Raw genomic sequence first — 12,958 nt, forward strand, 5'->3', positions numbered from 1 at the left:
GACATCTATTGCATGTCTGTCCGTCCTGGAAGAGGGATCCCTCCTCAGTTGCTCTTCCTGAGGTTTCTACCGTTTTTTTTCCCCGTTAAAGGGTTTTTTTTGGGGAGTTTTTCCTTATCCGCTGCGAGGGTCATAAGGACAGAGGGATGTCATATGCTGTAAAGCCATGTGAGGCAAATTGTGAGTTGTGATATTGGGCTTTATAAATAAAATTGATTGATTGATTGATTGACAAGGACCTTTATAAGGCTAATTACCAACCCCTGTTATTAACTCTCAAACAAGATCTGGGTCGATGGGATGCCCTACCTCTCTCTTTAGGGGGGAAGGATAAATTCAACCAAGATGAGTGTACTTCCTAAATTTCTCTATTTATTTCAAAGTCTTCTCATTATTTTAACAAAATCTTTTTTTTTTTCAACTTGAAAAGCCAGATATCAACCTTTATATGGAATAAGAGGCAACCAAGGATAGGTAAAAATATTTTACAGTTGCCCTGTACAATGCGAGGCATGTCGCTCCCAAACTTTATGTACCACTACTGGGCAGCAAATATTAGATCACTGATGTATTGGATGAGGAATGATGTTGATAGCCCCAGTTGGATGGTGTTGGAGAGGGCCTCAATTGAATTCACCTCCCCTGCAGCTCTATTGTGTGCTAAACTACCTTTCAAAAAGCCCATTTCAAACTTGACATCCGACCCAATTGTGATCCATTCAGTTAAGATCTGGAACCAGCTTAGACGATCCTTCAACATAACTGGTCTGTCACTTGATGCCCCAGTGACAAAAACCTTGTCACCCAACAAGTTATCAGCAGAATTTATACATTGCTCAATTCACACCAAGTGACCAGTCTGGAGTCTCTTAAACATAAATGGGAAACAGACTTAGAGGGACCTATCCCACTAAACATTAGACGTCTGATGGGCGTGCAGATCATGTCTATATTGCGTCCGTCGGTCCAAGACCAATTCTGTACCCCTACACGACGTGCAAATTAGGTCTGCTATTTGGACGTCTAACCATGACCCCACTTGGATGTCAATATGTAGTTTGACATTTGAACGTCGAGCTAGGTAACTTTTTTGGACGTCAAGTGGACGTCCAAGGAAGAAATTGATATGAATGTTAAATAACCACATTATTGTTATCAACATGATTAATAAATATGAATATAGATTATTTGTGATTAAACCATATTTCTTAAGAAATAAGGTTGAATTAATATTATTATTAATATAAATTTAACTAATTAATAAAAGTAATATTTGTTTGTTTACATTTTCCTGTTTTTCCTTTCAAAAATACTGATGTGTTCTTTTTAATACAACAAGTTGAATGAAGTCAACGCCATTGTGATTGGCTGAGGCAGTGCGGCATCATAACGTACCCCATAAAAGCCACTCCGATTGGCCCAGGTGCCAACCGCTGGTATGCATGAAGAAGAAGAAGAAGAAGACAGGTCGCTCGCAAATGGCCGCTTGGCTCTGTGCACCGTAGACGACCCCTACAAAAAGCCACAGCCACCCAAAATATCGTCCACTAAATTGCAGGTAAGTTCGGTCTGCCCACTGCCTAGTTAATTTCATGTTCATTTATAGTGTTTGCTGTTTTAGCTTTGTTGTTTTAGCTTAGCTTAGGGGAACTATGCAAGTCTGGTCACTCTTCCTCTGTTTTGCTAACCCTCCTCACAGCCGTGTGCATTTGTTTTCAACAAAGCTGTTAAAAAATCAATCCGTGAAGCGGTGGATTATCATACACGGATTACGTTCTGTGTATTTGTGTAGTTTTATCTGTCATAAACAAGAGATTATGGGGAAATTTGAAAGAGTCTCTCAGTTAAAGTTTAATAAATTAGACACTGATGGCACAGTGCTGTGTTTTACGTCTTTTTTTTCCAACCAAAAATGCTTTGCACTGGTTAGGGGGTACTTGGCTGAAAAAATATTTCACAGGGGGTACATCATTGAAAAAAGGTTGAGAACCACTGCTCTAATGACTTGATCAGACATTTCCTTCCCTGTTGACATTTAAAATACAATGCCAACTGTCTACCATGGCTGATGGTATTGTATTAATTGATGCATAGGCAACATATTTTTGCTTACAGATATGCTTACTTGGTGTATGACTGCAGTTTGCCTTTGCATATTTCTAATCATTATTTGTTGTTTTTATTTTACTTGTGGAGATGGAGTCATGCAATATGACAACATGGCAACAGAGGACTTCATCAAGACACATGCTCCAGACCATTTGAAGCATGCGCCACAAAGAAGTGGGGGGGGTGGGGGGTGGTACAGTCCCTCAAGACTGATTTTTGATTTTCATTGAGTGATTTTTGGTTGGCTTCTTTTTCTATGTTCAGTTGTATTTTTACCTTGGTGGTAGCACTTTAATTTTTATTTATTTATTGTTTATATTTTTATTATTCTTATATTTGTGGTACAGACGTTTGATTTTATTTACTGTATTTTACCACACGGATTACGCTGACTACTGTTTATAAGTAACTTCTCAACTGTCGAGGTTCTTAAGTGACATGTTTGCAATAAAGATGGAAGTAAACAAGTTGGGATTGGATTGTGATTTATTGTAAACCTGACTGTAGTCCCATGTGTCCAGAAGGTGGAGGACCTGTTTCCTGTACCAGTTAATTTTCCTGTAGCTTCGTTTGGCTCAGCAGCTGGTTAGAAGTGGAAATGCATTATACCTTTGTAAGCATTTCCAGTTACCATCTGCTGCTGAGACAATCAAATGAAGCTATAGGAAAATGAACTGGAACAGTATTCCACCTTCTGAAATGGGACTACAGTTATGCACAGAACAGAAGCAATATAAAAAACAATGTCTAAAATGAGTTTAAATTTGACGTAGAAAAGACGTCCACAACGACCACATTTGGACTAGAATACGGAGGTCCTGTGGACGTCAATAATGGACGTTCATTAGACGTTGGGAAAAAGACGTCGCCTGGCGTAACACTCTGTACCTTCAGGGGACAAAAATTAGACGTGCAAAAATGACGTTGAAAAGACGTCGTATGGACGTGTCTTTGCACACTGGTTCTGAAATATATTTCAGAACCAGTCTGGCAAAAAATTATACAGAGGATTTATTCCTCTTCTGTATGCCTGAGACACGCAGTAGTACAGTTCAAGATAGTACATCGTCTTCATTGGTCCAAGGATAGATTATCTAAATTCAAGCCAGATTTGGATCCTACCTGTGACCGATATAAACAAGTCCCGGCCACACTGTTGCATATGTTTAGGACTTGTCTAAAGTTGTCCAGATTTTGGCAAACCATTTTTGAGGCCTTCTCTAAAATACGTGGGAAAACAATACACCCATCCCCCTTAATCTCATTATTTGGGGTGGCTTCAGTGGACGTTTCTCTTAGAGGGTGTAATATAAATATGATTGCCTTCTGTTCTCTGTTGGCCAGAAGACTTATTCTTTCTAAATTGAAAGACTCTCAGCCTCCAACATACAGATATTGGATTAAAGAGGTAATGTGTCATATCCATCTAGAAAAAATCAGATATACCATTAGAGGATCTGTTGGGAAATTCTATTCTACCTGGCAACCATTCATATCCTTTGTTGAAAGTGTGGCAGCTACCAACCTAACTGTGTAACGTGTTAACTGTGTACAACAGATACGTGACCCTGGGAAATTGCTGTTAAGAATGAAGGAAAACTTGTCTGTAAATGTCTTAATTTTTACATATGTGTATGTATGTATATATATATATATATATATATATACATATGTGTGTGTATATGTGTATGTATATACATTGTTGTATATTGTTGTATGCCTGGTTATATTTGTCCCTGCTATTGGTCCGGTGTTTTGGGGGTGGAGCGGGAGGGTTTTATGCTGTGTGTGTGTATATGTGTTCAGGTTACGTCTGTTCGTGTAATTATGTGTTGTTTGTACTATCTTGTGTAACTGAAAAACAAAAAAAAGACTTTGATAAAAAAAAAAAAAAATATCCCAATTAAAATCAGTAGCATAATAAGCAGATATGTTCCATGTTATTTTGTTTAATTTCAGCAACATAGAGAACAGCTTGAACAAGCTGCGTGTGAGCTAACGATTTCACTCTCAGCAGTACGTGACTGCGCATGCGGGTCTACTTCCGAAACACAGCGTTTGGGGTGCGTTTGATTTATTGTACTGGGACGTTTGATTTTTCCACAACTGGACCACGGACGTCAAAGATGCCGTTTGCACCAGGACAGGACAAACAATAAATGAAACCAACAAAATTCCACACATTCTTATGGTTGGCTCAAACGCTGTCAGCGTGATTTATAAAGTAAATATTTAAATAGTTTATTGAGTTTATTGCGGTTGTTGATCAATGATTTTTACAATGAAAAATAGGTAAAGAGGAAAAGAGAAAAATAAAAAATATAAGTAATATCAATCTGTTGATAGAAATGTTATTTTATATGCAAATATTTTAATAAAGTATTTCTTGTTTAAGTATATGGGTTCTGGGATTATTTTATTTATTTTACCGTGGTATCGACTTTGGTATCGAGAATCGTGTAATTTTACTGGTATCGGCACCGACTACTGAATTTTTGGTATCGTGACATCCCTACTTGCATTCGCACTCCTTATGTGTGAGCAAGCACTTGGGCACCGTGAGTCTGACTGATTTGAAAAGTGACACACATCTACAACTCAATTTGCTCTACCAAAAAGCCTCTTGGACAATTACGTCCACCATGATGGCTTCTTTGCTAATTTGCATAATGGGAAAAGTAATATGAAGAGACTTTTTCAGATTTTGACTCTATCGACACCAAATTTGGTATACAGGTATGTAGTGCTGAATATACAATCCCATTATAAATGACCAAGATTGAAAAACATGGCTGCCATCACTTAAAAAGTCTTTGCAAAGGGCAGGGTGTAAGAAATATTGATGATATTGGTGGTACATAATTTATAATTTATTCTGTGGCAGCATTTATTAAATAAATGTTTGCCGAAATTCTCCACCATTACATATATGTAAATTTTGATTTGATTATAAACAGTTTATTCAGGTGCCTATGTTTTTCACCATGAATACTGTAGTTTTTGATTAGCTCAATATTACCAAAAACTGACGTTAATAAGAATTATTTAACATAACCACTTTAATTATTCGTCTATATATAATTTCATAGTCAGACTAATAAAACCACACCTCTTGTTGATCAGACAAGAATGTTTAACGCACTTTGGGGAAATTATTAATTATCAACTGTCAATTCAAATAGAGCTCAAGTAGCCAGAATCTTTGCACCCGTAAAGTGACTGAATGTGATCCTACAGGAAACCAAGGCGACGACTTCATAGACAAACATTTATTCTAATACTACTGACACAGGAGACCAAGACGCAATACAACTAACAACAGACAAGACAATGAGTAAATGCAACTATGAATGGAATTAAATGAATACAGCGATACATAATGAATGAATGAACGAATGACCAGAGTGAACCAGATGAAGCAGTGAGCAATGGTAAGATCATTAGCAGAGGAAACTTTGACATGGACCTGTGAAAAGCACCATTCAACAACTGAGAGGCATGGGAAGCAAAAAGGGAAACATCTGAAAACATAGGGGAAATCCTAGTTTTATCTAATGCTCCCTACCATAATTATTAAACTAAGAATCAAACCCCAGCACAGGAAAATTATGCTGTTTCACCTGAGTTGTAGCAGACCAGAAAGAAGATGCTCTGGAGGGGGAAGAGGAAAAGGCAGCGTTGCTCCTTGGTGTTGTCCTTTTTTTCTCCTCAGTCAAACTCCTGGAGCCTTTGTTCGCTTTTGGGCGTTCCTGAGCCCAAATGGCAACCTTGGCTCGGGTGAGCTTTTGCCCTCCATGTCGGTCATCTTCACACACCCAGTGTGAGCATGCAGGAGTCTGCCTTTCTTCAGTCCTGACCTTGTTGGTCCAGGACACAGGAGTTAGGCAGACTTTGTGGCATGAAGTTCTTTCTGTTTGCTCGGGATGCAATCAAATTGCCCGGCGGGACCATGCTAGGATGGGGCCCAGCATGGCCCGCCGGCTTCTCAAAAGTTCTTCAAGTTCTTTGTCTTTTTCTCTCTCTAACTTTCCTTCTTTTCACTCATCTTATAGTTGTTCAAAGGGGTTGAGACTGGCAGGCAGGCTCCGGCCTCTGTGTTGTGATTGACCTTGCCAGCTGTGTTCTCAGGCTGATGTCCAGTAGGAGCAGTTCACTGTCACTGGCGGGACATTTCACTCCTCCCCTCCTGTACCTTCGCTAAATTAAAGTTTAATTTACTTTAATCGCTTCCTAAATGGTTACTGAAGCTTGGGACATTTCTAATGCTTCCATATTTATCAACGTGGCGCTGTCTGCTATTGAATGGTACCAAACACACATTGTCTGCAACAGGATATTACCAACTTATAGATAAGTGGTCAACAGACACTACTAATTTAGATTTAGATGTTATACATGGTGATCATGTTATAACATCAGATATATATACCTGTGTATGTATACGCACTGAAACAGAGAGAAAGGTGAAACATAAAATTACAGTCAAGACATGTTGGTCCCTGGAATCCACGTTTCTGTCTTTCCTCTTAAAAGACAACTGCAGGGAAAGGTGTTATGACATTAACATACAGTACACACAGTCGTCTGCACCATAGGGGACCTGGTGCCGAGTCTTCTTCCTGCATGACACCAACATGTGAGATAATAAAGTTACGTTTGAAACACCTTTCAGGCCATGTGGCTGAGTCTGTTTCTTTGTTTCCAGAGTTTGCGACGTGTCGTAAACTCTCCAGGCACATCTGGTGATGTGGGGGGTTGTTGAGAGCTTTTTCAGTTGAGTGAAGGTGACCCAGTGGTTGGTCACCAATTATCCTTTGATGTCAGGATGCTGAGTAAAAGTCCTTTAGTGTGAATCCAGAATAAACAGGCTTGATCACCCTACAAGGGCAACTCTGACAAGTCAATACTCAGTGGAGGAAGGTAGGCTTAAGCTTTCTCGAGGTATCACAAAATACCAGGGTATTTAGAGATTCAGACAGTATGATTCTGAATGCAGCCCCAAGGGGGCACAAGCCAGTGTTCTCACTGGGCCGGTCCCAAGCCCGGATAAATGCAGAGGGTTGTGTCAGGAAGGGCATCCGACATAAAACCTATGCCAAATCACACATGTGAATCACGAATATGACTCCCATACCAGATCAGTCGAGGCCCGGGTTAACAACGACCTCCGCCGGTGCTGTTGACCTACAGGGTGCCGGTGGAAACTGGACTACTGTTAGTCGAAAAAGGAGAGGAGGAAGGCGTGTTCATAGGCAGGGAGAGAAGAGGAAAGGCAAGAATCTAGAACTGAGAGTAGGGACTTTCAATGTTGGGACTATGATGGGGAAAGCTGGAGAGTTGGCTGACATGATGCAGAGGAGGAAGGTGAATGCACTGTGTGTTCAGGAGACCAGGTGGAAAGGTAGCAAGGCTAGAAGCTTAGGAGCAGGGTTCAAGCTGGCTAGAAGCTTAGGAGCAGGGTTCAAGCTGTTTTATCATGGTGTGGATGGGAAGAGAAATGGAGTCGGAGTTATCCTGAAGGAGGAGTTTGTTAGGAATGTTCTGGAGGTGAAAAGAGTGTCAGATAGGGTGATGAGTCTGAAGCTAGAAATTGAAGGTGTGATGTTCAGTGTTGCTAGTGGTTATGCCCCACAGGTAGGACGTTAGTTAGAAGGGAAGGAGAAATTCTGGAGTGAGTTAGATGAAGTGATGCAGAATGTCCCTAGAGGTGAGAGTGGTGATTGGTGCAGACATGTCGAGGTAGGGAACAGAGGTGATGAGGAAGTGATGGGCAAGTTTGGTATCCAGGATAGGAACGCAGAAGGACAGATGGTGGTAGACTTTGCAAAAAGGATGGAAATGGCTGTAGTGAATACTTTCTTTCAGAAGAGGCAAGAACATAGGGTCACTTATAAGAGTGGAGGTAGGAGCACACAGGTGGACTACATCTTGTGTAGACAATGTAATCTGAAGGAGATCAGTGACTGCAAAGTCGTGGTAGGTGAGAGTGTAGCCAGACAGCATAGGATGGTGGTGTGTAGGATGACTCTGGTGGTGAGGAAGATGAAGAGGACAAAGGCAGAGCAGAGGACGAAGTGGTGGAAGCTGAAAAAGGGAGAGGGTGGTGTGGTTTTCAGGGAGGAGTTGAGACAGGCTCTGGGTGGCCAGGAGGTGCTCCCAAATGACTGGACAACTACAGCTAATGTTATCAGAGAGACAGGTAGAGTGCTTGGTGTGTCATTTGGAAGGAAAGGAGACCTGGTGGCGGAATAAGGTAGTGCAAGAGTGTATACAGAGAAAAAGGTTAGCTAAGAAGAAGTGGGACACTGAGAGGACTGAAGAGAGTAGACAGGAGTACAGGAAGATTCAGTGTAAGGTGAAGGTAGAGGTGGCAAAGGCCAAACAAAGGGCGTACGACAACTTGTATGATAGGTTGTACAGTAAGGAGGGAGAGACCGATTTATACAGGTTGGCAAGGCAGAGAGCTAGACATGGGAAGGATGTGCAGCAGGTTAGGGTGATTAAGGACAGAGATGGGAATGTATTGACAGGTGCTGCAAGTGTGATGGGAAAATGGAAAGAGTACTTTGAAGAGTTGATGAATGAGGAAAATGAGAGAGAATAAAGAGTAAAAGAGGTGACCATTGTGGAGCAGGAAGTAGCAAAGATTAGTAAGGTTGAAGTGAGGAGGGCACTGAAGAGGATGAAGAGTTGAAAGGCAGTTGGTCCTGATGATATACCTGTGGAGGTATGGAAGTGTCTAGGAGAGGTGGCAGTAAAGTTTTTGACTAGGTTTTTCAACAAGGTCTTAGAAAGTGAGAGGATATCTGAGGAATGGAGGAGAAGTGTGCTGGTGCCGATTTTTAAGAACAAGGGAGACGTGCTGAGTTGTGGCAACTACAGAGGGATAAAGCTGATGAGCCATACAATGAAGCTATAGGAAAGAGTAGTGGAAAGACTAAGAGCAGAAGTGAGCATTTGTGAGCAGCAGTATGGTTTCATGCCAAGAAAAAGTACTATAGATGCAGTATTGGCTTTGAGGATGTTGATGGAGAAGTACAGAGAAGGTCAGAGGGAACTGCATTGTGTCTTTGTTGATCTAGAGAGAGCATATGACAGGGTGCCGAGAGAGGAGCTGTGGTATTGTATGAGGAAGTCTGGAGTGGCAGAGAAGTATGTTAGAGTGGTGCAGGACATGTATGAGAGCTGTAGGACAGTGGTGAGGTGTGCTGTAGGTGAGACAGAGGAGTTTAAGGTGGAAGTGGAACTGCATCAAGGATCAGCTCTGAGCCCCGTCTTGTTTGCTATGGTGATGGACAGGTTGACAGATGAGGCTAGACAGGAAACTCCAAAGACTATGATGTTTGCAGATGACATTGTGATCTGTAGTGAGAGCAGGAAGCAGGTGAAGGAAAATCTAGAGAGGTGGAGGTATGCCCTGGAAAGGAGAGGAATGACAGAATACATGTGTGTAAATGAGAAGGGCCCAAGTGGAACGGTGAGGTTACAGGGAGTAAAAATAAAGAAGGTGGAGGATTACTTAGGGTCAACAGCCCAGAGCAACGGAGAGTGTGGAAAAGAGGTGAAGAAACATGTGCAAGCAGGTTGGAATGGGTGGAGACAAGTGTCAGGTGTGATGTGTGATAGAAGAGTACCAGCAAGATTAAAAGGAAAGGTGTACAAGATGGTGGTGAGACCAGTGATGTTGTTTGGTTTAGAGACAGTGGCACTGAGGTAAAAGCAGGAGGCAGAGCTGGAGGTAGCAGAGATAAAGATGTTGAGGTTCTCTTTAGGAGTGACGAGGATGGATAGGATCAGGAATGAGTACATCAGAGGGACAGCTCATGTTAGATGTCTTGGAGATAAAGTCAGACAGGCCAGAATGAGATGGTTGGACATGTTCAGAGGAGGGATAGTGAATATATCGGTAGAAGGATGCTGAGGTGGGAACTGCCAGGCAAGAGGCCTAGAGGAAGACCAAAGAGGAGATTTATGGATGTTGTGGAAGAGGATATGAAGTCAGCTGGTGTGAGAGAAGAGGATGCAGAGGATAGGGTTAGATGGAGGCAGATGATTCACTGGGGAGACCCCTAAAGGGAACAGCCGAAAGAAGAAGAAGAAGAAGAAGAAGAAGAAGAAGACGGTATGATTTTGGTGGTGGATCCTCAATTCTACCAGCCACTTATATTTTTGTTTACTAGCCATCACTTGTGTATAACTAACTTTTGTGTAATGCCTGACTTGCTATAAAAAAATTATAATAATAATAATAACAATAATAATGATAATAATAATAATAATTATAATAATAATATGCACAGAAATACACATTTTCCCATAAATGTATTAATTTATTATTTGTAATAGTCACTTGTGGTTACACACACACACACACACACACACAAACTTTAAGCTCATCACTAGCAACATGTGCTGAGGTTAGCACAAAAAGTGGATTGGTGTGCATGTCAGCCACATTTTGGCAAGTGCAGATGAAACGCCGGGAGCTGGAGGACCCAACCCCCCCATGGGTTCCTGGTAAGCTACAACATTAACGGAGAAGTGTGTACAAGACAAGGACGGTGGCCAGCATTGCTCCATCATTGTAGGGTCTGTGAATGGAAACACATTGAATGTGCTAACACACATTCGATCGCAACCCCCAAGGTGCCAATCACTGCAATGAAGAAAAAGCCCAACGCCTTACGCCTGCTGCTTTCAAGCAGCTTGTAGACTGAAAGATTCAGTAATTTGTTAAATGCCCCCTTTGTCTACCCGCCACTGTGTTCGGTAGGTTGATCAAATTACCCCACCATCTATCACTTTCACCTACATTTGGCCAGTGGTGGGTGCTAATTTTCAACTTTGCTCTATATGAATGTGTACCACTCAACATACATTTGTACCACTCAAAATGAATTTGTAAAACTCTAAATAAACATTAATATTGACAGACCACACATAACTGTGGAAGAGTTATATGACATGCTTCTGTTAGTTTTCTGTTTACTGTAATTTAACGTAACTCACCTGGCTATTAGCATGGGTGCTCCTTTAGACCACTCTTCATGGACAGTGTCATAGATCCAGACATCTTTAGAGACTCCGTTCTCTGATCCTCTTCCTCCTGTGACATAAACCTTACAGCCAATGGCACATGCGCTGAACTCTTTCCTGGGGCTGGGGAGGTCTGCCTTAGGTATGATTTCCTTGGCTTTATGGTCAACCTAAAAATAAGGCAACAATAGTGGTTATTTGATTTTAATGGAATAAGGTTTAAAAGACAATAAAAGACACACTTCAAAGTCAACAAAACTAAAAAAGCTGCAAGCAGCAATGAGCGGGCCCTCACACCTTCCCGCAAGTCTGGGGTACTGGCGGGACGCTGGCTGATACGGGCATGCATTTAAACAACTGTTGCACACTGGGTATACAACTTAGATGTTATTCCTGCATAGAGTGTGTGGCAGTGGAAATGACTATTGGAAATTTTGTACCACTTCCTATGTCCACCAGGCAACACTAGAAACAACTATAACAACATTAGGGTCCTTGCACTTTCAGGGCCAGGGACTGTTGGGCTCCGGCACTGTATTCAGTGCCCCAGCCAAAAGCCTTTTAGGTGCTGACATCAGTTTTCCAGTCAGTTACCAGTCAACTCTCAGTCAGTGGGAGTCTCCTCCCCTCCTCCTCCGTTTCCTGACAAGGCGTGTCTAGATTTCACTGTAAACATGCCTGTTCAGTCAATACCATGAGGTGGCACTTCCAAAAACATACACTAGTGTACACTTAAACTCTGATTTTCAGTGGCAGAATGTAAAGTTAGTACATTTACCCAAGTACTGCACATACAATTTTAAATGTACTTAAACGCTTATTCCAAAAAGGTTGGGACACTGTGTGAAACATAAATAAAACCAGAAGGCAATAATTTGTAAATCTGTTTACACCTATATTTAATTGACTCCAGCCCAAATACAAGATATTTAATGTACAAAATGCTAAACTTTATTGTTGTTGTTTTTTGTAAACATACACATGACAACATACGTTCTGAATCTGACACCTGCAACATGTTCCAAAAAGTTGGGACAGGGGCATGGTTACCACTGTGTGATATTACCATTTTTTCTTTTAAAGATACTCTCTAAGCGTTTGAGAACTGAGGACACTAATTGTTGAAGTTTTGAAAGTGAAATTCATTCTCATTCTTGCTTGACATACCACTAAAGGTGCTCGACAGTCCATTTGAATTGGTCAATGGAAGACTGGTCTGGACTGCAGGCACGCTGGTCTCATACCTGCATCTTTTTACTACAAAGCCACGCTGTTGGAATGCGCAGAATGTGTCTCATTGTCTTGCTGGCATAAGCAGAGATTTTCCTGAAGAAGACATCATCTGGATGGCAGCATATGTTGCTCCAAAACCAGTATGTACCTTTCAGCATTCATGGCACCCTCACCAATATGCAAGTTACCCACAATACCATGGGCACAAACGCACCCCCATACCATCACAGATGCTGGCTTTGAACTTTGAGCTGGTAAACATCCTAGTGGTCTTTCTCCTCTTTATCCCGAAGGACACGATGTTCATGATTTCCAAAAACAATTTAAAATGTGGACTCCTTAGATCACAGCACACTTTTCCACTTTTTGTCAGTCCATCTCAGATGAGCTTGGGCCCAAAAATGTTTCTGGACACAGTTTCTGGATGTTGTTGATATAAGGCCCGTTTCCACTGCAGGAACTTCGGGGTAATTTTACGGGGCCGGGGCCGTTGGTGCGTGTCTCCACGGCAGGAACCACCCCTGAAGGACAGAGTTCCGGAACTTTTACGGGGGCTAAACAAGTCCCTGCCTCGGGGTAG

General features: G+C 41.6%; 2 protein-coding genes across 11 annotated transcripts in view; one reads left to right on the forward strand and one right to left on the reverse strand.

Annotated features, from left to right (window-relative positions):
• The window catches only part of ska1 (spindle and kinetochore associated complex subunit 1), a 283,761-nt gene that overhangs the window by 89,250 nt on the left and 181,553 nt on the right, over positions 1-12,958 (forward strand). The gene's annotated exons all lie outside the window — the stretch shown is intronic.
• LOC126407387 (kelch-like protein 25) overlaps positions 1-12,958 on the reverse strand; it is a 148,215-nt gene that overhangs the window by 34,727 nt on the left and 100,530 nt on the right. For all 8 annotated transcript variants that reach the window (XM_050072236.1, XM_050072235.1, XM_050072239.1 and 5 more), the window contains one exon: positions 11,119-11,315. In XM_050072236.1, coding sequence (XP_049928193.1) covers positions 11,119-11,315 — 197 coding nt within the window. The remainder of the gene's footprint in view (positions 1-11,118; positions 11,316-12,958) is intronic.

Source organism: Epinephelus moara, chromosome 20 (assembly GCF_006386435.1).
Source record: "Epinephelus moara isolate mb chromosome 20, YSFRI_EMoa_1.0, whole genome shotgun sequence".
NCBI classification, from domain to species: domain Eukaryota; kingdom Metazoa; phylum Chordata; class Actinopteri; order Perciformes; family Serranidae; genus Epinephelus; species Epinephelus moara.